The 22,509-nt window shown below is 41.1% G+C and overlaps 1 protein-coding gene across 2 annotated transcripts; it reads left to right on the forward strand.

Moving 5' to 3' along the window:
* The first annotated feature begins 914 nt into the window (after window positions 1–914).
* Window positions 915–15,825, forward strand: LOC139375785 (ras-related protein Rab-31-like). 2 transcript variants are annotated; one of them, XM_071117630.1, is made up of 8 exons: window positions 915–1,161; window positions 3,857–3,936; window positions 4,902–4,983; window positions 8,745–8,816; window positions 9,575–9,681; window positions 10,783–10,892; window positions 11,453–11,549; window positions 11,748–15,825. In XM_071117630.1, coding segments are annotated over exons 1-8 (585 nt in total). In that variant the 5' UTR covers window positions 915–1,125; the 3' UTR covers window positions 11,749–15,825. The 2 variants fall into 2 exon arrangements, with proteins under 2 accessions (XP_070973731.1, XP_070973729.1); XM_071117628.1 differs by having other exon boundaries at window positions 11,860–15,825.
* Window positions 15,826–22,509: the final 6,684 nt, after the last annotated feature.

A 22,509-nucleotide genomic window follows, 5' to 3' on the forward strand; every position in this document is an offset into this window, starting at 1 on the left:
ATCCCCCTCTCCTCTACCCTGTAACTATTCTTCAGGTCGTTGCTGTAAATGAGAACGTGTCATCTTACCTGGTAAAATAACGGAAAAATACAAAATAAATACTGTGACAGCGTTCTATTCTACAGCATTGAAACATATTGGTATGAGCAAAACTGTTAGGATTTGAAATGAGACTTAGAAATGTTATTATTAATGAATGTGTCACTATTTAAATGGATCTGCTGTTTAATCCTCAACATGAGACTATTTTCATATTGTAAAAAAAAAAAGGCTTTCGTAGCTTCATGTGATGACTGTGAAAAACAAACTGTCAAACTGAATAATATTGTTTCCTTATTTGGTCGTCTCTTAACAAATACAAGAAAAACCTCCCTCAAATATGGTGTCTTCTCAAACAATCAATCAATATGTATTTCCATCTCTCTTATGTGTCAGTGATATACAGAGCTTGACCTTGAGTCGCAATTAGCAAGTTGGCATCACCATAAGGCAAATGTTTCCATTATATTCTCCACTGCTTGTCCTCTCCTCATACGTTTACTGAGTTGAAAGTTAATAAATTATTTATTATCTTGTACTATACTTTCTTTCTGTCCCATCCGGGTCTTTTTTTTCCCAGTCAGTTTCTCTCTTCCTCTTTGAACATAAAAGTAACAGAATGGGTGACGGCCGTCACGTGACAGTGAGCGTTTCGGGTTGCTCCAACTGTTTTCCGTTATGTTTCGGGACGATGGTCACCATGGTGCGTTCATGACAACTGGGAACTCGGGGAGTGGCGAACAAACGAGGTCAAATTATGACGTCGGTGATCTTCAAGTCGAAAAAGTCGAAGCTCTAGAAAAGATCCCCGAGCTTCCGAGTTGGATGACAGTTCAAAACGATTTTTTTTCTCCCAGTCGGAGATACAACCCCGAGTTCCCAGTTGTCTTGAACGCACTAAAGTCGGAAGTCTGAGATTTCCGAGTTCCAAATTCCTAGTTGTTATGAACGCGGCATTAGTCTTGTCTAGGGGCAGGGTTTCTGTATTTTATCTAAAGAACAAATCCGTTGAACGCAAATATGGAGAGATAAAGACATTTAAAAGAAACGGAAGAAGTATGCCTGTATTACCATAAGATTTTTAAAATGGCAATACGGGAACTAAAAGTGTGTCTTCTTGGGGTAAGTGAAATAAGTTATTGTTTGGCGATTGTCTTTGGAAATTCTTTGTCTGCGGTCCGTCTGAATATTTTTAGACTGAGAACGCGGCCGTTTGAAATCTTTTCTGTCTGGTATAATTTGACATCGCATAAGAACAGTTCCGTTTCTATCTTATTATCTTATCGAAGAACCGTTGCACACTGAGAGACATTTACTTTAGGAAAAGATGTGGAGGCGAAGCCACATAAACCTAATCATAAACTTTCCCCGGCCAGTTATAGACCTGTACAATCCCGTGTGTAATCTGTCAACTTTGTGTTGTTGTTTATTATACTGCTGCATGGTTTGTGTTGTTGTCCTTGTCAATTTAGTGATTTCCCTTACCTTGCATTTTTTTTTTTTTTTTTTGCAATGGCTTTTCTGACTGTTAAATAGCAGCCATTACGTCACCATCCGGCTGGAGTTGTTACCCTGACCATTAGATTCTAGATGACACCGCTGAGAAGACAGCAAGAATTAGACCGTGACCTCGGCGATTTATTTCAAAATAATAGTCCCGCAATGAAGATGGTACAAAAAAAAATTATGCAAATGATCGAAATACGTAAACATTTTATTAGGAAATGTTTGTAGACGTAACAATATTAAATATTTAACAATATTAAGAAAGCAAAATCGTTAATAGCATTAACTTTCTGCACTTATAAACCCAGGGTTGTTACAATACTGTTAACAACATTAAAGGGTAATGATTACTAGATAGTTATCATGGCAACAGCAGTAATTCAAATATCAAAACACTATTTATAATGCTACTGTTAATAATAATAACAATATTATTATAATTTTTTTAACCTTTATTTAACTAGGCAAGTCAGTTAAGAACAAATTCTTATTTTCAATGACGGCCTAGGAACAGTGGGTTAACTGCCTGTTCAGGGGCAGAACGACAGATTTGTACCTTGTCAGCTCGGGGGTTTGAACTTGCAACCTTCTTATGTAGTAACTCAATATGGAGTTGAAGTTCACAGGGAGTTTTATAGCCCCTCAAAAGGCTTAAACCATTAGCCTAGGAATTTTTTTGTTCAGAATTGGTTCATTCAAAGCTAATTAAGGCTAAATTAGCTGTTTAGTTTCGTGATATTTATTATCCACAAGAGGGAGGGTGTGTGAATATATATATATATATATATATATATTTTTTTTTAAAGTGCATTCAAAAAGTATCCAGACCCCATGACTTTTTCCAGCCTTATTCATAAAAATTAATGAAAATGTACTGTATTTTTCTCCTCAATTCCGTGATTATGGTCTTGTCTCATCGATGCAACTCCCCAACAGGCTCGGGAGGAGAAGGTCGAGTCATTCGGCGTCCGAAACATGTTTCGCCAAACCGCGCTTCTTAACCCGGAAGCCAGCCGCACCAATGTGTCGGAGGAAACACCGTTCATTTGACGACCGAAGTCAGCCTGCAGGCGCCTGACCCGCTACAAGGAGTCGCGCAATGAGGCTAGTAAACCCCCCCACCCACCCCCAACCCGGACGACGCTGGGCCAATTGTGCGGCCGCCGCCCTCCCAGACACAGCCTGAGATCGAACCCCAGGCTGTAGTGATGCTTAGACTGCTGCACCACTCGGGAGGACGTTACTTTTTTCCCCTCATTGTAGAATGTATCTAATCCAATCTACACACAATACCCCACAATGACAAAGAGAGGACCTTTTAGGTAGTCATTCAAAAATCATGTTAAACACTATTATTGCACACAGAGTGAGTCCATGCAACTTATTAAGTGACTTGTTAAGCACATTTTTACTCCTGAACGTATTTAGGCTTGTCGTAACAAAGGAGATGAATACTTATTGACACAAGACATTTCAGCTTTTCATTTTTTATTAATTTGTAAAACATTATTCCACTTTGACATTATGGGGTTATTGTGATGTCATTATGGGGTTATTGTGATGTCATTATGAGGTATTGTGATGTCATTATGAGGTATTGTGTTTAGGCCGGTGAATATTCAGACTGGAACAACATAACGTGGGGAAAAAGTCAAGGGGTTTGAATCCTTTCTGAAGGCTCTGTATGTTTAATAGGAAAAAAGCGTACTGCATTTAAGCTGCCTGGCCACTCTCTTTAAGGGCCGCAGAATGAGCAGCGACGCTGCTGGGGATTTCAACTTTGTGGAAACTAGAAGTGTTCCTGAGTAGAATGGACCCCCCCCCCTTTTTACTGCAACACAATGTACAGGCAATTATGTACAGTTCAATAAATTATAAGAGTACACAAAAAAATACATTGTTGACCATTTAGGCTTGAAATATATAATAAATATATCACATAATATCTTTTAATTATTATTTGTATGATAATTTGTATAAAATATATAGATAATTGTGTACATTTCCCATCATTTTTGCCCTAATTAGTCATTGACAAAGTATACAAGGACAGACTCTTATTCTGAAGGATTCCAAAAACCCGTGACCAGGAAGTGCTTAGTTATTCTTGCCTGCTTCACAATGGTCTACAGGACGACACCAACAAAACATTGTGTCCTTGGTTTGCAAAACAAGCAACCCAAGCTACTAGGATGCTTTTGGCAATAACATACTGTATCTTCTCAAGCATGTTTCTAATCAATTTTTTGTCTTTTGTAGACAGACAGGGCCACCCCTACATTGCATTTCACAAACTTCATTCTTTTTGCAGGATACTGGAGTGGGCAAGTCTAGTATTGTATGTCGTTTTGTACAAGACCATTTCGACCACAACATTAGTCCAACTATAGGGTAAGTTGTCAGAGCATTAATACCTTCTTCTACGCTATAGGTAGCAACAGGACAGCTTTCAGCCTGTCCTGTTGTGGACACCTTTTCAGGAATCTCAATTTAATTGCATTAAAATCGAAAATAAGACTCAAACCCAAGTTCTCTGTTTTCCTTGTCCAAGGAGGAAAATGAGATTAGTAAAATATGTGTTGGGATGATTTTGCTGGAAATAAGGGCTTTATATTCAAAGACCGTTTTCTTTGTCTGCTATCTCATCTGATTGTGTCATAATAGATCTGGTAGTAACCAGTCAGTGAATCTAAAACAGGGATGGATAACTGGTGGTGCGCGGGCCACATTGAATCTAAAACAGGGATGGATAACTGGCGGTGCACGGGCCACAGTGAATCTAAAACAGGGATGGATAGCTGGCGGTGCGCGGGCCACAGTGAATCTAAAACAGGGATGGATAGCTGGCGGTGCGCGGGCCTCAGTGTATCTAGAACAGGGATGGATAACTGGCGGTGCACGGGCCTCAGTGTATCTAAAACAGGGATGGATAACTGTCGGTGCACAGGCCTCAGTGTATCTAAAACTGGGATGGATAACTGGCGGTGCACGGGCCACAGTGTATCTAAAACAGGGATGGATAGCTGGCGGTGCACGGGCCACATGGCTCCCCTTTTTGTCGGCCTGAGGACCAATTTCCACAATGTGCAGAATTGCAGGAAATACATTTTTAAAACGTAAATGTTTTCTCCTCACTGTCACGGGGTGGGGGGGGGCACTAAAATGTTTATCTCGCAGGGAGTGGGCACTGTGTCCCCTCATGATGAGTTCTATTGGTTTTGTGTGGCCCCCACCCCTCTATCAAAGTTATGCTGATCTAAAAGAGGAAACATTTAGTTATTCTATTTCCTTCTGTCATTCACAGTTGTATAATGGAGAGACCAACTGCTAGGCCTAACGTTCTGTGTTACTTGCAGGGCATCGTTTTTAACCAAGACGGTCCCGTGTGGACACGAACTACACAAGTTCCTCATCTGGGACACAGCGGGACAGGAAAGGGTGGGTTAGGTACCTCGTCTTTGCTCATCCGCTATATGTTTTCAACTGCTTCATCCCCCCTTCGTCTGTTCATCAGTTGTTTCTGTCGTCTCTCATCCTTCTTCTGCTTTATATCTCAGAGAGGCTGCTGGCTACACTGAGACACCCGATCACTGGACACTCTAATAAATGGATCACTAGTCACTTTAATAAATGGATCACTAGTCACTTTAAATAATGGCACTTTAATAATGTTTACATGTCTTATATTACTCATAACACATGTATATACTGTATTTTATACCATCTATTGCATCTTGCGCTCTGCCGCTCGGCCACCGCTCATCCATATACTCACATGTACATATTCTCATTCACCCCTTTATATGTGTGTGTATTAGGTAGTTGTTGGGAAATTGTTAGATTACTTGTTAGATATTACTGCACTGTCAGAACTAGAAGCGCAAGCATTTTGCTACACTCGCATTAACATCTGCTGACCATGTGTATGTGACCAATAAAAATGTGATTTTATTTGGTTTGCCAGCTTGAGCTAAACTCATTTCGGGGAGAGATTTTATACAAATCTGCCCACGTTGTTTATGTTTCATTAAAACAAATGTCCTACAGTAGCTTTACTGCTTGCTATGAGGTAAAAGTGTGGTTCCATGGGGTCAGTGGAGAGAGTTGGCATGGCAACCCTTTTCACTGTTTACTTCTTGGTTCCAAAGTATGTATCATGATGTATCCCTTCGAAGGGATCATGTGATTGCTTATTTTCTGAGACACACTGCGAGATCAGGGATCAAGGTTCGTAGCACTGTTGTGGCTTGATGACTCACAAGGGTGGGGTGTAAAATGGAAGCGTTTGTGCGTGTGTGTGTGTGTGTGTGTGTGTGTGTGTGTGTGTGTGTGTGTGTGTGTGTGTGTGTGTGTGTAAATAAAAAAATGTGTAGGCTGGCCATTATGCTGACTGGGCAGGAGTTGGATAGATAGATAGATAGATAGATAGATAGATAGATAGATAGATACAGTGCCTTGCGAAAGTATTCGGCCCCCTTGAACTTTGCGACCTTTTGCCACATTTCAGGCTTCAAACATAAAGATATAAAACTGTATTTTTTTGTGAAGAATCAACAACAAGTGGGACACAATCATGAAGTGGAACGACATTTATTGGATATTTCAAACTTTTTTAACAAATCAAAAACTGAAAAATTGGGCGTGCAAAATTATTCAGCCCCCTTAAGTTAATACTTTGTAGCGCCACCTTTTGCTGCGATTACAGCTGTAAGTCGCTTGGGGTATGTCTCTATCAGTTTTGCACATCGAGAGACTGACATTTTTTCCCATACCTCCTTGCAAAACAGCTCGAGCTCAGTGAGGTTGGATGGAGAGCATTTGTGAACAGCAGTTTTCAGTTCTTTCCACAGATTCTCGATTGGATTCAGGTCTGGACTTTGACTTGGCCATTCTAACACCTGGATATGTTTATTTTTGAACCATTCCATTGTAGATTTTGCTTTATGTTTTGGATCATTGTCTTGTTGGAAGACAAATCTCCGTCCCAGTCTCAGGTCTTTTGCAGACTCCATCAGGTTTTCTTCCAGAATGGTCCTGTATTTGGCTCCATCCATCTTCCCATCAATTTTAACCATCTTCCCTGTCCCTGCTGAAGAAAAGCAGGCCCAAACCATGATGCTGCCACCACCATGTTTGACAGTGGGGATGGTGTGTTCAGCTGTGTTGCTTTTACGCCAAACATAACATTTTGCATTGTTGCCAAAAAGTTCAATTTTGGTTTCATCTGACCAGAGCACCTTCTTCCACATGTTTGGTGTGTCTCCCAGGTGGCTTGTGGCAAACTTTAAACAACACTTTTTATGGATATCTTTAAGAAATGGCTTTCTTCTTGCCACTCTTCCATAAAGGCCAGATTTGTGCAATATACGACTGATTGTTGTCCTATGGACAGAGTCTCCCACCTCAGCTGTAGATCTCTGCAGTTCATCCAGAGTGATCATGGGCCTCTTGGCTGCATCTCTGATCAGTCTTCTCCTTTTATGAGCTGAAAGTTTAGAGGGACGGCCAGGTCTTGGTAGATTTGCAGTGGTCTGATACTCCTTCCATTTCAATATTATCGCTTGCACAGTGCTCCTTGGGATGTTTAATGCTTGGGAAATCTTTTTGTATCCAAATCCGGCTTTAAACTTCTTCACAACAGTATCTCGGACCTGCCTGGTGTGTTCCTTGTTCTTCATGATGCTCTCTGCGCTTTTAACGGACCTCTGAGACTATCACAGTGCAGGTGCATTTATACGGAGACTTGATTACACACAGGTGGATTGTATTTATCATCATTAGTCATTTAGGTCAACATTGGATCATTCAGAGATCCTCACTGAACTTCTGGAGAGAGTTTGCTGCACTGAAAGTAAAGGGGCTGAATAATTTTGCACGCCCAATTTTTCAGTTTTTGATTTGTTAGAAAAGTTTGAAATATCCAATAAATGTCATTCCACTTCATGATTGTGTCCCACTTGTTGTTGATTCTTCACAAAAAAATACAGTTTTATATCTTTATGTTTGAAGCCTGAAATGTGGCAAAAGGTCGCAAAGTTCAAGGGGGCCGAATACTTTCGCAAGGCACTGTAGATAGATAGATAGATAGATAGATAGATAGATAGATAGATAGATAGATAGATAGATAGATAGATAGATAGATAGATACTGGGCAGGAGTTGGTTGGTTAGATAGATAGATAGATAGATAGATAGATAGATAGATAGATAGATAGATAGATAGATAGATAGATAGATAGATAGATAGATACTGGGCAGGAGTTGGTTGGTTAGATAGATAGATAGATAGATAGATAGATAGATAGATAGATAGATAGATAGATAGATAGATAGATAGATAGATAGATAGATAGATAGATAGATAGATAGATACTGGGCAGGAGTTGGTTGGTTAGATAGATAGATAGATAGATAGATAGATAGATAGATAGATAGATAGATAGATAGATACTGGGCAGGAGTTGGTTGGTTAGATAGATAGATAGATAGATAGATAGATAGATAGATAGATAGATAGATAGATAGATAGATAGATAGATAGATAGATAGATAGATAGATAGATAGATAGATAGATACTGGGCAGGAGTGGGTTAGATAGATAGATAGATAGATAGATAGATAGATAGATAGATAGATAGATAGATAGATAGATAGATAGATAGATAGATAGATAGATAGATAGATAGATAGATAGATTGATAGATAGATAGATAGATAGATAGATAGATAGATAGATAGATAGATAGATAGATACTGGGCAGGAGTGGGTTAGATAGATTCTGGTTAAATCCGTTTTGTGTTTTGTTTCCTTGTCACAATACTAACGAGTATCTTCATACTGGTATCGTCCTGGACCTAATCATCGTCCGTGTCTAATGTTAAATCACTGTTAAATCACTTGGTTATCTCTTAGTCCAACACTGTTGCATTTCCTGTTTTGTATTTTGAACTTAGAATGTTTTTTTTCTCTCCAAACTAAAGCTAAGAGAGAGTTGGCTACATGCCTGGTAATGTACCATGAATATCTACAGGCGATACCAAACAGTTATAACTGAGTTATATAAACAAAGATGGTTATATAACACGATAATATCGGCCAATGAACCGCAACCGTTACCATTATTTGCGCTTTTGTGCAGATAGGAATTAACGCTGTTGATCTACTACCCACTGTAACTTAATGTGTCGTTGTGTTCCAGTTCCACTCGCTGGCCCCCATGTACTACCGAGGCTCTGCCGCCGCTGTCATTGTCTATGACATCACCAAACTGGTAAGGAACTCACAGGACTCACAGACATTATAGCCTGGTCCCAGTTCGATTCTATTTGTGCTGTCTTGCCAACTCCTATATACATTGTCATGCCAAACTGATCTGAGACCAGGGCTCCTATTCATAAAGCTTCCCGGAGTATCAGTGCTGACACTGCCTTTTTAGGTGATTATTAATCAGTTTAGATGGGCAGGGAAGACCTGATCCTAGATCAGCCCAGAGCTGTGGATAATGAAGACCTGATCCTAGATCAGCCCAGAGCTGTGGATAATGAAGACCTGATCCTAGATCAGCCCAGAGCTGTGGATAATGAAGACCTGATCCTAGATCAGCCCAGAGCTGTGGATAATGAAGACCTGATCCTAGATCAGCCCAGAGCTGTGGATAATGAAGACCTGATCCTAGATCAGCCCAGAGCTGTGGATAATAAAGGCCTGATTCTAGATCAGCACTGATCTGTGGATAATGAAGACCTGATCCTAGATCAGCCCAGAGCTGTGGATAATGAAGACCTGATCCTAGATCAGCCCAGAGCTGTGGATAATAAAGGCCTGATCCTAGATCAGCCCAGAGCTGTGGATAATGAAGACCTGATCCTAGATCAGCACAACTACTCAGAAATGCTTTATGAATACAGGCCCAGGCTAGAGAAATGAGGCTTTGTATAAAAAGCCTGGTTTTACCCATCAGCCCTGGAGTAAAGTGTAACCTGTCTCTGTCTGTCTGTCTGTCTGTCTGTCTGTCTGTCTGTCTGCCAGGACTCTTTCCAGACACTGAAGAAATGGGTGAAGGAGCTGAAAGAACATGGTCCGGAGGACATCGTTGTGGCCATCGCAGGGAACAAAAACGACTTGGGGGACATCCGGTATCAATTATTATAATTTATTTTATTTTTTATTTTATTGTTCTGGTCAACGTCATAAATAGATTGTACATACATTTTGAAACAGGAAACAGTAAACAACCAAGAAACAGCAAGACAACAGAATGAAAGTAAACAAGTACACACTAACAATAAGAATTTTACATTCACTTTTAGTTGTCTGCTATTAATTTTTCCCCTTCTTCTTGTTATTGACACCTCTCAGGGGGCTGTATAAGCAATATTAGGGAGAAGAGATAGTAAAAAAAAAAAAAAAATAGGTCTCATATTGTGTAGAAATCCCAAAGTTTAGCACTAATTTCCTCCAGTGGTAACACATCTCACACTACCACTGATGTATGGTTGGATGGTATTTTACCCAGTTAAGGAGAATGCATTTGCGGGACACAAAGAGGGGGGGGGGGGTTGCTGAAACGATAGCAATGTGTCCCCATAAAAAAAAGAGCTGATATTGAACAAAATGAGACAAAATGAGAAAAAATATCCTTAAAATCACATTGTAGGATTTTTAATGAATTTATTTGCAAATTATGGCAAATCCTACAATGTGATTTTTCTGGATTTTTTTTTCTTCATTTTGTCTGTCATAGTTGAAGTGTAGCTATGATGGAAATTACAGGCCTCTCTCATCTTTTTAAGTGGGAGAACTTGCACAATTGGTGGCTGACTAAATACTTTTTTTGCCCCACTGTACATCTGTAGATGACGTAGTGCCAGACCTTCTACATTAACATGCAGTTTACTAACTTTCAGCCTTCCTCGTTTTCTGTGCAATATAAAGTCTGATAGATGGTTATTTGAGTTCATTCGAAGTATGTTCTTATGTATTAGTACTTCACCGCTGTACAGCTCTCTACTGCGTTTACCACCCGTGTGATGTGTTACCTGCTTCTCTGACTAGGAAGTGGTCATTCTGAATTCCCAGAACACAGGAAATAGCACTTACTGACTGAGCACCTTTTTGTTTAGCTAACAACTTGGAAGACTTTTCAGCAGACATTCTCAGGAGTGCAACACCACCACCATGTTAAAGGCCTGTTGACGAGTCAACCCCAGTACTAATTGTAGTGTCTCGTTTAACAGGGAAGTTCCTATGAAAGAAGCTAAGGACTTTGCTGAGTCCATCGCAGCTATTTTCATGGAGACCAGCGCCAGAAACGCTGTCAATGTGGAGGAGCTCTTTCAGAAGATCAGTAAGTGTTTCCAATTCAAGGTGTTTCATTCCATCCAACCACCACATCACATACAGTTTGTTTACCATTCATTGTTATCAGGGTTGGGTTCAAATGTCATTTCATTCAGGAAGTAAAATTAAGTGAAAATTAGAAGTTATTTATTTCAAAATATGTTTTATTTTAAAAATCAAATCACTTCCTGAATTGATCACAGCCCTTGTTGTCATGCATCCCTACGCTCTCTATTCAAAGTTATTTGTTTTTGTTCACTGTAAAGCGTTGTGAATATCTTTTGATATCTCTGTTTGTTTTAGACATAAGTTACCATCACAACATCCTGTGAAACCTTCTAAGACAGAATAGCACCATTCAGCACAGTGTCTCTTAGGGAGGAAGTTACCATCACAACATTCTGTAAAACCCAAGACAGTAATCAGGATGCTTCTCAAATGGCACTCCATTATAGTGCACTACTCTTGACAGCACTATATAGGGAAAAGGGTGCCATTTGAGAAGCAACCACAGTGTAATAGTTTGCATCTCTCTTACGTAATGATCCGTGTTGTGTTGTGTTTCAGGTAAACAGATTCCGCCCCTGGAGAATCCAGACTTGGACAGTAACGAGTCCTTTAAGATAACCCGGCAGCCTCCTCCCTCTAACAAACGCTGCTGCTAGTAAGACCCCCTTCTGAGTCCCAAATAGACCCCTACCCCCTACCACCCTACGCCCTAGGTATTTAATGTTGATCTCAAGGGGATTGGACTGGTGTAGTATGGTCGAATATGTTGGTAACTCTACCTGTCTTATCTCAAGGAAAGATGGCGGTATTATCGTGTTAACCACATTGTTTACACCTTATCCTATATTTTCAGATCGCTATGAAGTTGCTAGGCCCTAGGGGTAAGTGGCAATGGGGTCGGTTTGGAATTCAGCATCCGATTGCCAGTGAGATTATCTCGTCCTTTGTTTCCATTCCATACACAGTTCCATGGATCAAGTTGCTAGGCCCTAGGGGTAAGGGGCAATGGGGTCGGTTTGGAATTCAGCATCCGATTGCCAGTGAGATTATCACGTCCTTTGTTTCCATTCCATACACAGTTCCATGGATCAAGTCTACACATCCATCCATCTTGACACACGGGTCACAATGTAGCGTTGGTGTACGCCACAGCTGCATAGTTCAGCTCCTGATTGGCCCTTTCGACAGTCCACAATGCATACACAGTACATGGGTCTCACGGAGAGAGGAGGACAACATGGCTTTGGCTTTGTGATCGATCAGAACCTCTCTCCCCTATAGGGAACAGAGTGTCCCAAGTCCAGAAAGCGCCCCTATAACCCATATAAAGCTAGTTGGACATTTCGCCATATTGTACCTATTCTACCTACCAGATATATCCAGGATGCATCACAACCGGGCCGCGATTGGGAGTCCCATAGGGCGGGGCACAATTGGCCCAGCGTCGTCCGGGTTTGGCCCCGGTGTTAGGCCCGGCATTGTAAATAAGAATGTTGTTCTTTAACTGACTTGCCTAGGTAAATAAAGGTTACATGTCAAATATACTCCTGTGCCTTGGTACGGTGTGCTGTAGGTGTCATTTCTGGATATAGAGAGGAACCAGTGTTTTTGTTTTTAGATGTAAACATGTTAATAAAATGAAGGAATACTATGGTACATAGTGGGCTATAGTGGGCTTCAGTTCATAGGCAGCAGCACAGAACAAACCAACAATTTCATCCTTTTAGAAATAACAAAAAAAAAAAATAATCTAAATTTTAAATTTAGAATATATATATTTTTTTCATTTAACCTTTATTTAACTAGGCAAGTCAGTTAAGAATAAATTCTTATGTACAATGAAGGCCTACCGGAAATTCAAAAACACGTTAATTAAAATAACTTGTGACTTGAGAGTACTTTCTGAATACGATTATGATATACGATATAGAGCTTATGAATTCTCATTCCCGAACAATGCAGTCAACAGATGTGTTGATCCATTGATTGTATTGTTTCACCGTTGTTCCAGTATTACAATGATAGGAGTTAATATCCATTTATTGCATGAGTTTGGTCTCGCCGACCGTTGTTGTCTTTTTTCCCCCATTGAACACTTGTAAATTCAGGAGAAAAAAAAAGAAACGTCCCCTTTTCAGGACCCTGTCTTTCAAAGATAATTAGTAAAAATCCAAATAATTTCACAGATCTTCATTGTAAAGGGTTTAAACACTGTTTCCCAATGCTTGTTCAATGAACCATAAACAATTAATGAACATGCACCTGTGGAACGGTCGTTAAGACACTAACAGCTTACAGACGGTAGGCAATTAAGGTCACAGTTATGAAAACTTAGGACACTAAAGAGGCCTTTCTACTGACTCTGAAAAACATCAAAAGAAAGTTGCCCAGGGTCCCTGCTCATCTGCGCAAACGTGCCTTAGGCATGCTGCAAGGAGGCATGAGGACTGCACATGTGGCCAGGGCAATAAATTGCAATGTCCGTACTGCGAGATGCCTAAGACAGCGCTACAGGGAGACAGGACGGACAGCTGATCGTCCTCACAGTGGCCGACCACATGTAACAACACCTGCACAGGATTGGTACATCCGAACATCACACCTGCGGGACAGGTACAGGATGGCAACAACAACTGCCCGAGTTACGCCAGGAACGCATAATCCCTCTATCAGTGCTCAGAATGTCTGCAATAGGCTGAGAGAGGCTGGACTGAGGGCTTGTAGGCCTGTTGTAAGGCAGGTCCTTACCAGACATCAACGGCAACAACGGCGCCTATGGGCACAAACCCACCATCGATGGACCAGACAGGACTAGCAAAAAGTGCTCTTCACTGACGATTGGTGGTTTTGTCTCACCAGGGGTGATGGTTGGTTTATCGTCAAAGGAATGAGCGTTACACCGAGGCCTGTACTCTGGAGCGGGATTGATTTGGAGGTGGAGGGTCCGTCATGGTCTGGGGTGGTGTGTCACAGCATCATCGGACTGAGCTTGTTGTCATTGCAGGCAATGTCAACGCTGTGCGTTACAGGGAAGACATCCTTCTCCCTCATGTGGTACCCTTCCTGTGTGCTCATACTGACATGACCCTCAGCATGACAATGCCACCAGCCATACTGCTCGTTCTGTGAGTGATTTCCTGCAAGACAGGAATGTCAGTGTTCTGCCATGGCCAGCGAAGAGCCCGGATCTCAATGGATCGGAGGGTGAGGTCTAGGGCCATTCCCCCCAGAAATGTCCGGGAACTTGCAGGTGCCTTGGTGGAAGAGTGAGGTAACATCTCACAGCAAGAACTGACAAATCTGGTGCAGTCCATGAGGAGGAGATGCACTGCAGTGCTTAATGCAGCTGGTGGCCACACCAGATACTGACTGTTACTTTTGATTTATTTTGACCCTCCCTTTGTTCAGGGAAACGTTATTCCATTTATTTTAGTCACATGTCTGTGGAACATGGTCAGTTTATGTCTCAGTGGTTGAATCTTGTTATGTTCATACACATATTTACACATGTTTAAGTTTGCTGAAAAATCAACGCAGGTGACAGTGAGAGGACGTTTCTTTTTTTGCTGAGTTTATATGTACATGCCTGTATAGCACACATGTAGAATATGTATTTCTGAGAATGTACTGTATAAGATGTTCATAATGTATATGAAGGACTAGGTTGCATGAGCACATAAATGCATCCTAGGGCGGCAGGTATCCTAGCGGTTAAGAGCTTTTGGGCCAGTAACCGAAAGGTCGCTGGTTCGAATCCCCAAGCCTATTAGGTGTAAAAATCTGTCAATGTGCCCTTGCGCAAGGCACTGATTGGTCCTGTAAGTTGCTCTGGATAAGAGCGTCTGTTGAATGACTAAAAATGTCAAATCATTTGTAATGGTCATGTTAATTGACTGACATTATCTCATAGAACAAAATGTAGAAGAGCTCCTCAGCCTGTGTTAACCTCTGACCTTATTTTCGGCGTTTATTCCAGAACCCCATATAGAAATGCCCAACGAACCAGAGGTAGAAAATGCTAACACATTTCTGCTTTTATGACTACAAGCTGGCGCACTCTATAGGCCAGATAGGCACATTTTTATTTTATTAACCTTTTTTTAACTAGGCAAGTCAGTTTAAGAACAAATTCTTATTTACAATGACGGACTAGGAACAGTGGGTTAACTGCCTTGTTCAGGGGTTAGAACGAAAGATTTGTACCTTGTCAGCTCGGGGGTTTGCAACCTTCCGGTTGCTAGTCCTACTCTCTAACCACTAGGCTACCCTGCCGCCAGATTACCGTGTCTGTGTAGAAAAACAGGGGACCCATAGGCTTTTGGATTTGACCGCTTGTATGTCATTTTATTTGTAGTTTGAGCACTTTTTAATGGAAAAATGTTGATTCAGTATTAGGTTTTTGATGACTACATTCCTTTACGATTGCCCATCGAATTGCTACAGTGGATTGAAATGTACACCGGACTGAATGGGATATGGAGTTTACAGCAACACTGCAATGCCATATTGTAAAAACAAATGTTTTGTACTTTGCAGGTAGATATAATATTGTTTTGTTACTATCAGGATTTTATCCAATATTTTGATTTAGTCAGTGTACAGATATGAACCATGAGATGTTAACACACAATACTGTTCTGGACTCTTCTGTACAAGCTTGACCAATGTCCACGTGTGGCAACAGTCAATAATCTGATCAAACTAGATTTGCACATTTCTTGCCCTGAATGCCTGCCTACACAGTCCATTGTGCAATGTAAACAAAGTGTTTTTTTTGTGTTAGTTTTTCCCTCTGTAGACATAAATCGAATATGAAATGGATTTATTATTTTTGTGTGCTTGACTGAAGTTATACCCTTTTCCATATCCTATGCAGACCAGATTAACATTTGCTATATTCACCTGTATAATAAATAAAATGGTCATTTCTATTTTCTCTTGTTCTTCATCTCTTTTTCCTGCTATATAGAAAGACAACGACAATCCCTCTGATCTACAACTGGTGTGTTTCCATCATATAGTACCCCCCTCTTACTACCATCATATAGGTGGGGTACCCCCTCTTACTACCATCATATAGGTGGGGTACCCCCCTCTTACTACCATCATATAGGTGGGGTACCCCCCTCTTACTACCATCATATAGGTGGGGTACCCCCATCTTACTACCATCATATAGGTGGGGTACCCCATCTTACTACCATCATATAGGTGGGGTACCCCCTCTTACTACCATCATATAGGTGAGGTACCCCCTCTTACTACCATCATATAGGTGGGGTACCCAATTGAGAGTTACAGTCTTGTCCCATCGCTGCAACTCCCGTACGGACTCGGGAGAGGCGAAGGTCGAGAGCCGTGCATCCTCCAAAACACAACACAGCCAAGCCTCACTGCTTCTTGACACAATGGCCGCTTAACCCGGAAGCACCAACGTGTCAGAGGAAACACCTGGTGACCGTGTCAGAGTGCACTGCGCACAGAACTTGCTAGTGCGCGATGGGACAAGAACATCCCTGCCAGCCAAACTTTGTGCTCCACAACCACGGGTCTCCCGGTCGCGGCCAGCTGCGACAGAGCCTGGACTCGAACCCAGATCTCTAGTGGCACACCTTAGACCACCGCGCCACTCGGGAGGCCCTGTGTGTAGATTGATGAGGAAAAATATTGATTTAATCCATTTTAGAATAAAACTGTAACGTAACAAAATGTGAAATTAACTGCAATTCACAAATGATAGGCTCGTATTGTCACCCATCAGGCTATTCTTAATCTAATATTTTCTTTATATATACATATACTAAATAATATACTAAATAATATTTGTGTGAAATTTGTTTTGGTTTAGAATGGACCCATTATCATGCACCTGTCTCAGAACAGGGGCAGCGGGAAAAATACATGTCATCTATGCCCTTAAATAGCGAAGAGAGGACGCTTTTCTCGTGTTTCATTTTCATGCCAGCCAGGTAGGCTACACTCCTGTTGTAAAGGGAAGCAATGTGTTTAATATTAGGAAAGTTGAGAAATAAATATAGTAGGCCTAGCCTATAGAAAGCTGATGGGATCCTTCTTTTTTTTTTAACAGAGGCCATCAGAACTCTGTTTTCTCACGCAATTGCACAGCCTATAGAAATGTTGAGCGACATCTGCTCTCGTCAAGTGTTTGATTAGATTTTCCATTACATTTGCATTGATGTCAGAGAGATTACAGGGACTATAGAGTGCTGAGTACCAGGCAGTTAGCCAGTTTGGTAGGCTACTAATGACCAGCAGCAGCATCAGAGCTTGGAGAAGACGAACTACCGTGACTAAACGGTCCTCATGTGGAATTTGACTGCCAATCATGACTCGAGACCGCCGGTGTGGAGGTAATAAGGCCACCGTAACAGCCCTAGGTTACCCCTCTTACTACCATCATAGAGGTGGGGTGCCCAAACATCCTATGGGAAAATGGTGGGGATGTTTATTTTGACAAGTGTCGGATGCTATTTGAGAAACAAGAATAAGCGCAAAACGATATGTGTGATATATCAGCACTTCAAGTGCAGTAACTGTAAAGTTAAACTCTGTCTGAACCCTGGATGGCAGCAGGAAATACATGTTGTCCTCTCAGCTCTGATTGGATAATGCAGGCCAATTGAATTGGAATTTAGGCTACAGTATATCCTGATTTGACAGTTGTTGACATGTACAGTGCCTTGCGAAAGTATTCGGACCCCTTGAACTTTGCGACCTTTTGCCACATTTCAGGCTTCAAACATAAAGATATAAAACTGTATTTTTTTGTGACGAATCAACAACAAGTGGGACACAATCATGAAGTGGAACGACATTTATTGGATATTTCAAACTTTTTTAACAAATCAAAAACTGAAAAATTGGGCGTGCAAAAATATTCAGCCCCCTTAAGTTAATACTTTGTAGCGCCACCTTTTGCTGCGATTACAGCTGTATCTCGCTTGGGGTATGTCTCTATCAGTTTTGCACATCGAGAGACTGAAATTTTTTCCCATTCCTCCTTGCAAAACAGCTCGAGCTCAGTGAGGTTGGATGGAGAGCATTTGTGAACAGCAGTTTTCAGTTCTTTCCACAGATTCTCGATTGGATTCAGGTCTGGACTTTGACTTGGCCATTCTAACACCTGGATATGTTTATTTTTGAACCATTCCATTGTAGATTTTGCTTTATGTTTTGGATCATTGTCTTGTTGGAAGACAAATCTTCGTCCCAGTCTCAGGTCTTTTGCAGACTCCATCAGGATTCTTCCAGAATGGTCCTGTATTTGGCTCCATCCATCTTCTCATCAATTTTAACCATCTTCCCTGTCCCTGCTGAAGAAAAGCATGCCCAAACCATGATGCTGCCACCACCATGTTTGACAGTGGGGATGGTGTGTTCAGCTGTGTTGCTTTTACGCCAAACATAACGTCTTGCATTGTTGCCAAAAAGTTCAATTTTGGTTTCATCTGACCAGAGCACCTTCTTCCACATGTTTGGTGTGTCTCCCAGGTGGCTTGTGGCAAACTTTAAACAACACTTTTTATGGATATCTTTAAGAAATGGCTTTCTTCTTGCCACTCTTCCATAAAGGCCAGATTTGTGCAATATACGACTGATTGTTGTCCTATGGACAGAGTCTCCCACCTCAGCTGTAGATCTCTGCAGTTCATCCAGAGTGATCATGGGCCTCTTGGTTGCATCTCTGATCAGTCTTCTCCTTGTATGAGCTGAAAGTTTAGAGGGACGGCCAGGTCTTGGTAGATTTGCAGTGGTCTGATACTCCTTCCATTTCAATATTATCGCTTGCACAGTGCTCCTTGGGATGTTTAAAGCTTGGGAAATCTTTTTGTACCCAAATCCGGCTTTAAACTTCTTCACAACAGTATCTCGGACCTGCCTGGTGTGTTCCTTGTTCTTCATGATGCTCTCTGCGCTTTTAACGGACCTCTGAGACTATCACAGTGCAGGTGCATTTATACGGAGACTTGATTACACACAGGTGGATTGTATTTATCATCATTAGTCATTTAGGTCAACATTGGATCATTCAGAGATCCTCACTGAACTTCTGGAGAGAGTTTGCTGCACTGAAAGTAAAGGGGCTGAATAATTTTGCACGCCCAATTTTTCCGTTTTTGATTTGTTAAAAAAGTTTGAAATATCCAATAAATGTTGTTCCACTTCATGATTGTGTCCCACTTGTTGTTGATTCTTCACAAAAAAATACAGTTTTATATCTTTATGTTTGAAGCCTGTAAGGTGGCAAAAGGTCGCAAAGTTCAAGGGGGCCGAATACTTTCGCAAGGCACTGTAATTGACCCTGAACTCTGTGAGCAACTACTGTGACCTAGAGAAAAGGCTTCAGCCTTACTCTACTCCGGATTACCCAACAGTTTACCCATGCTGCAGGCAATGGGGTCTGCACTGCCGCTCTGTCACGAAGATGGACATAACTTTACGAGGGTTAACTGAAATAGCTATCAACAAATTACCCATAATCCATAATTCAAGTAAAGTTAGCTGAATTACTGTAACTGTATCAACAAACTACCTAAGAATATAATAACCAAAAAACAAGAAATTAAGAAATATCAGAATGAGCAATATCAGAATGAGCAATGTCAGAATGAGCAATGTCAGAATCCGGAATATACAGTAAGCGGACAGTTTATTAGGTACACCCATCTATTATCGGGTCAGACCCCCCCCCCCCCCATTTGCCTCCAAAACAACCTGAGTTATTCGGGGCATGGATTCTACAACGCGTCGGAAACATTTGTTTCTCAATTTGGTATCAAGGGACCTAATGTGTGACAGGAAAACATTCCCCACACCAGTACACCCCCGCCACCAGCCTGCCGCCACTTCTTCTTCTTCTTGTTACTTAGCTGATAAGGAGTGGAACCCGGTGAGGTCGTCTGCTGCAAATAGCCAATCCATAACAAGGACCGACGAGTTGTGTAAATTATGTAAATGTAATATGTTTTTGTCACTAAGGGGTATTGTGATGTCATTAAGGGGTATTGTGATGTCATTAAGGGGTATTGTGATGTCATTATGGGGAATTATGTAAATGTAATATGTTTTTGTCACTAAGGGGTATTGTGATGTCATTAAGGGGTATTGTGATGTCATTATGGGGAATTATGTAAATGTTACTTCATTTTATTTTTTATAAATGTTTTTGTAATTTACCCCCTTTTCTCCCAAATGTCAATCTTGTCTCATCGTTGCAACTCCCCGACGGGCTCGAGTCATGCGTCCTCGGCAAACATGACCGGTCAAAACCTCGCTTCTTAACATCCGCCCGCCTAACCCGGAAGCCAGCCGCACAAATACGTTCACCTCGGTCGTTTGCAGGTGCCCGGCCCGCCACAATGAGTCGCTAGAGCGCGATGAGCCAAGTAAAAGCCCTCCCGGTCAAAGCCTCCCCTAACCTGGACGAAGCTGGGCCAATTGTGAGCTGCCCTATGGCACTCCCGATCACAAACGGTTGTGACACAGCTCGGATTTAACTCGGGTCTGTAGTGACGCCACTAGTGCTGCGATACAGTGCCTTAGACTGCTGCGCCAATCCTGAGGCCCACGTTTTTTAATAAAAAATAAAAACATTTACAAAAGAAGTCTAAAAGCCTGTTTTTGCTTTATCATTATGGGATATTGTGATGTCATTATGGGGTATTGTGATGTCATTATGGGGTATTGTGATGTCATTATGGGGTATTGTGTGTAGATTGATGAGGAAAACATTGAATAATTTTTAGAATAAGTCTGTAACTTAACAAAATGTGGAAAAGGTCAAGCAGTTTGAATACTTTCAGAATGCACTGTGTGTGTAATATATATATATATATATATATATATATATATATATATATATATATATATATATATATAGAGAGAGAGAGAGAGAGATATAAAAATATGCAGTTGAAGTCTGAAGTTTGTATACACCTCAGCCAAATACATTTAAACTCAGTTTTTCACAATCCCCGACACTTAATCTGAGTAAAAATTCCCTGTTTTAGGTCAGTTAGGATCACCACTTTATTTTAAGAATGTGAAATGTCAGAATATTAGTAGAGAGAATTATTTATTTCAGCTTTTATGTCTTTCATCACATTCTCAGTGGGTCAGAAGTTAACATACAGTGTACACTCAATTAGTATTTGGTAGCATTGCCTTTAAATTGTTTAACTCGGGTCAAATGTTTTGGGAAGCCTTCCACAATAAGTTTAGTGAATTTTGGCCCATTACTCCTGACAGAGCCGGTGTAACTGAGTCAGGTTTGTAGGTCTCCTTCCTCGCAGATGCCTTTTCAGTTCTGCCCTCAGATTTTCTATGGGATTGAGATCAGGGCTTTGTGATGGCCACTCCAAAACCTTGACTTTGTTGTCCTCATGCCACTTTGACACAACTTTGGAAGTATGCTTGGGGTCATTGTCCATTTGGAAGACCCATTTGCGACCTGACTGACGTCTTGAGATGTTGCTTCCATATATCCACAGAATTTTCCGTCCTCATGATGCCATCTATTTTGTGAAGTGCACCAGTCCCTCCTGCAATAAAGCACTGACACAACATGATGCTGCCACCCCCATGATTCATGGTTGGGATGGTGTTCTTCGGCTTGCAAGCCTCCCCCTTTTTCCTCCAAACATAACAATAGTCATTATGACCAAACAGTTCTATTTTTGTTTCGTCAGACCAGAGGACATTTCTCCAAAAAGTATGATCTTTGTCCCCATGTGCAGTTGCAAACCCTAGTCCTGCTTTTTTTATGGTGGTTTTGGAGCAGTGGCTTCTTCCTTGCTGAGCGGCCTTTCAGGTTATGTCGGTATAGGACTCATTTTACTGTGGATATAGATACTTTTGTACCTGTTTCCTCCAGCATCTTCACAAGGTCCTTTGCTGTTGTTCTGGGATTGATTTGCACTTTTTGCACCAAAGTACGTTCATCTCTAGGAGATAGAATGGGTCTCCTTCCTGAGCGGTATGACGGCTGCGTGGTCCCATGGTGTTTATACTTGCGTACTGTTGTTTGTTCAGATGAATGTGGTACCTTCAGGCACTTCTGACCCACTGGAATTGTGATACAGTGAATTATAAATGAAATAATCTGTCTGTAAACAATTGTTGGAAAAATGACTTGTGTCATGCACAAAGTAGATGTCCTAACCGACTATCCAACACTATAGTTTGTTAACAAGAAATGTGTGGAGTGGTTAAAAAAAATAGTTTTAATGACTCCGACCTAAGTGTATGTAAACTTTCGACTTCAACTGTATATATATTACACTCAGTGGTCAGATTTATTAGGTACACCACCCCGTTCGCAAAAATATGATATATACGGTGTGTCCAGACAATATTGGGCAGTAGAGTAGAAAAGATGTCTACAGCAGTATTTACGTAGGATGAGGAGCCATGATTAGAACACAGTGTGAAATAGCTGAACAGCTGAAAAAGCTCTATCAACAAAATACCCAATAACTTAAGTGACGTTAACTGGAATCGCTCAAATAATAAATAGCTAAGTAACTTTATCAAATCAGCTACAACAAGATTCGTTTCTAATATAGACACACCACGTGAACGCGCACTAGAATCGC

The sequence above is a fragment of the Oncorhynchus clarkii genome, chromosome 20 (genome assembly GCF_045791955.1).
Source record: "Oncorhynchus clarkii lewisi isolate Uvic-CL-2024 chromosome 20, UVic_Ocla_1.0, whole genome shotgun sequence".
Taxonomy (NCBI): Eukaryota; Metazoa; Chordata; class Actinopteri; order Salmoniformes; family Salmonidae; genus Oncorhynchus; species Oncorhynchus clarkii.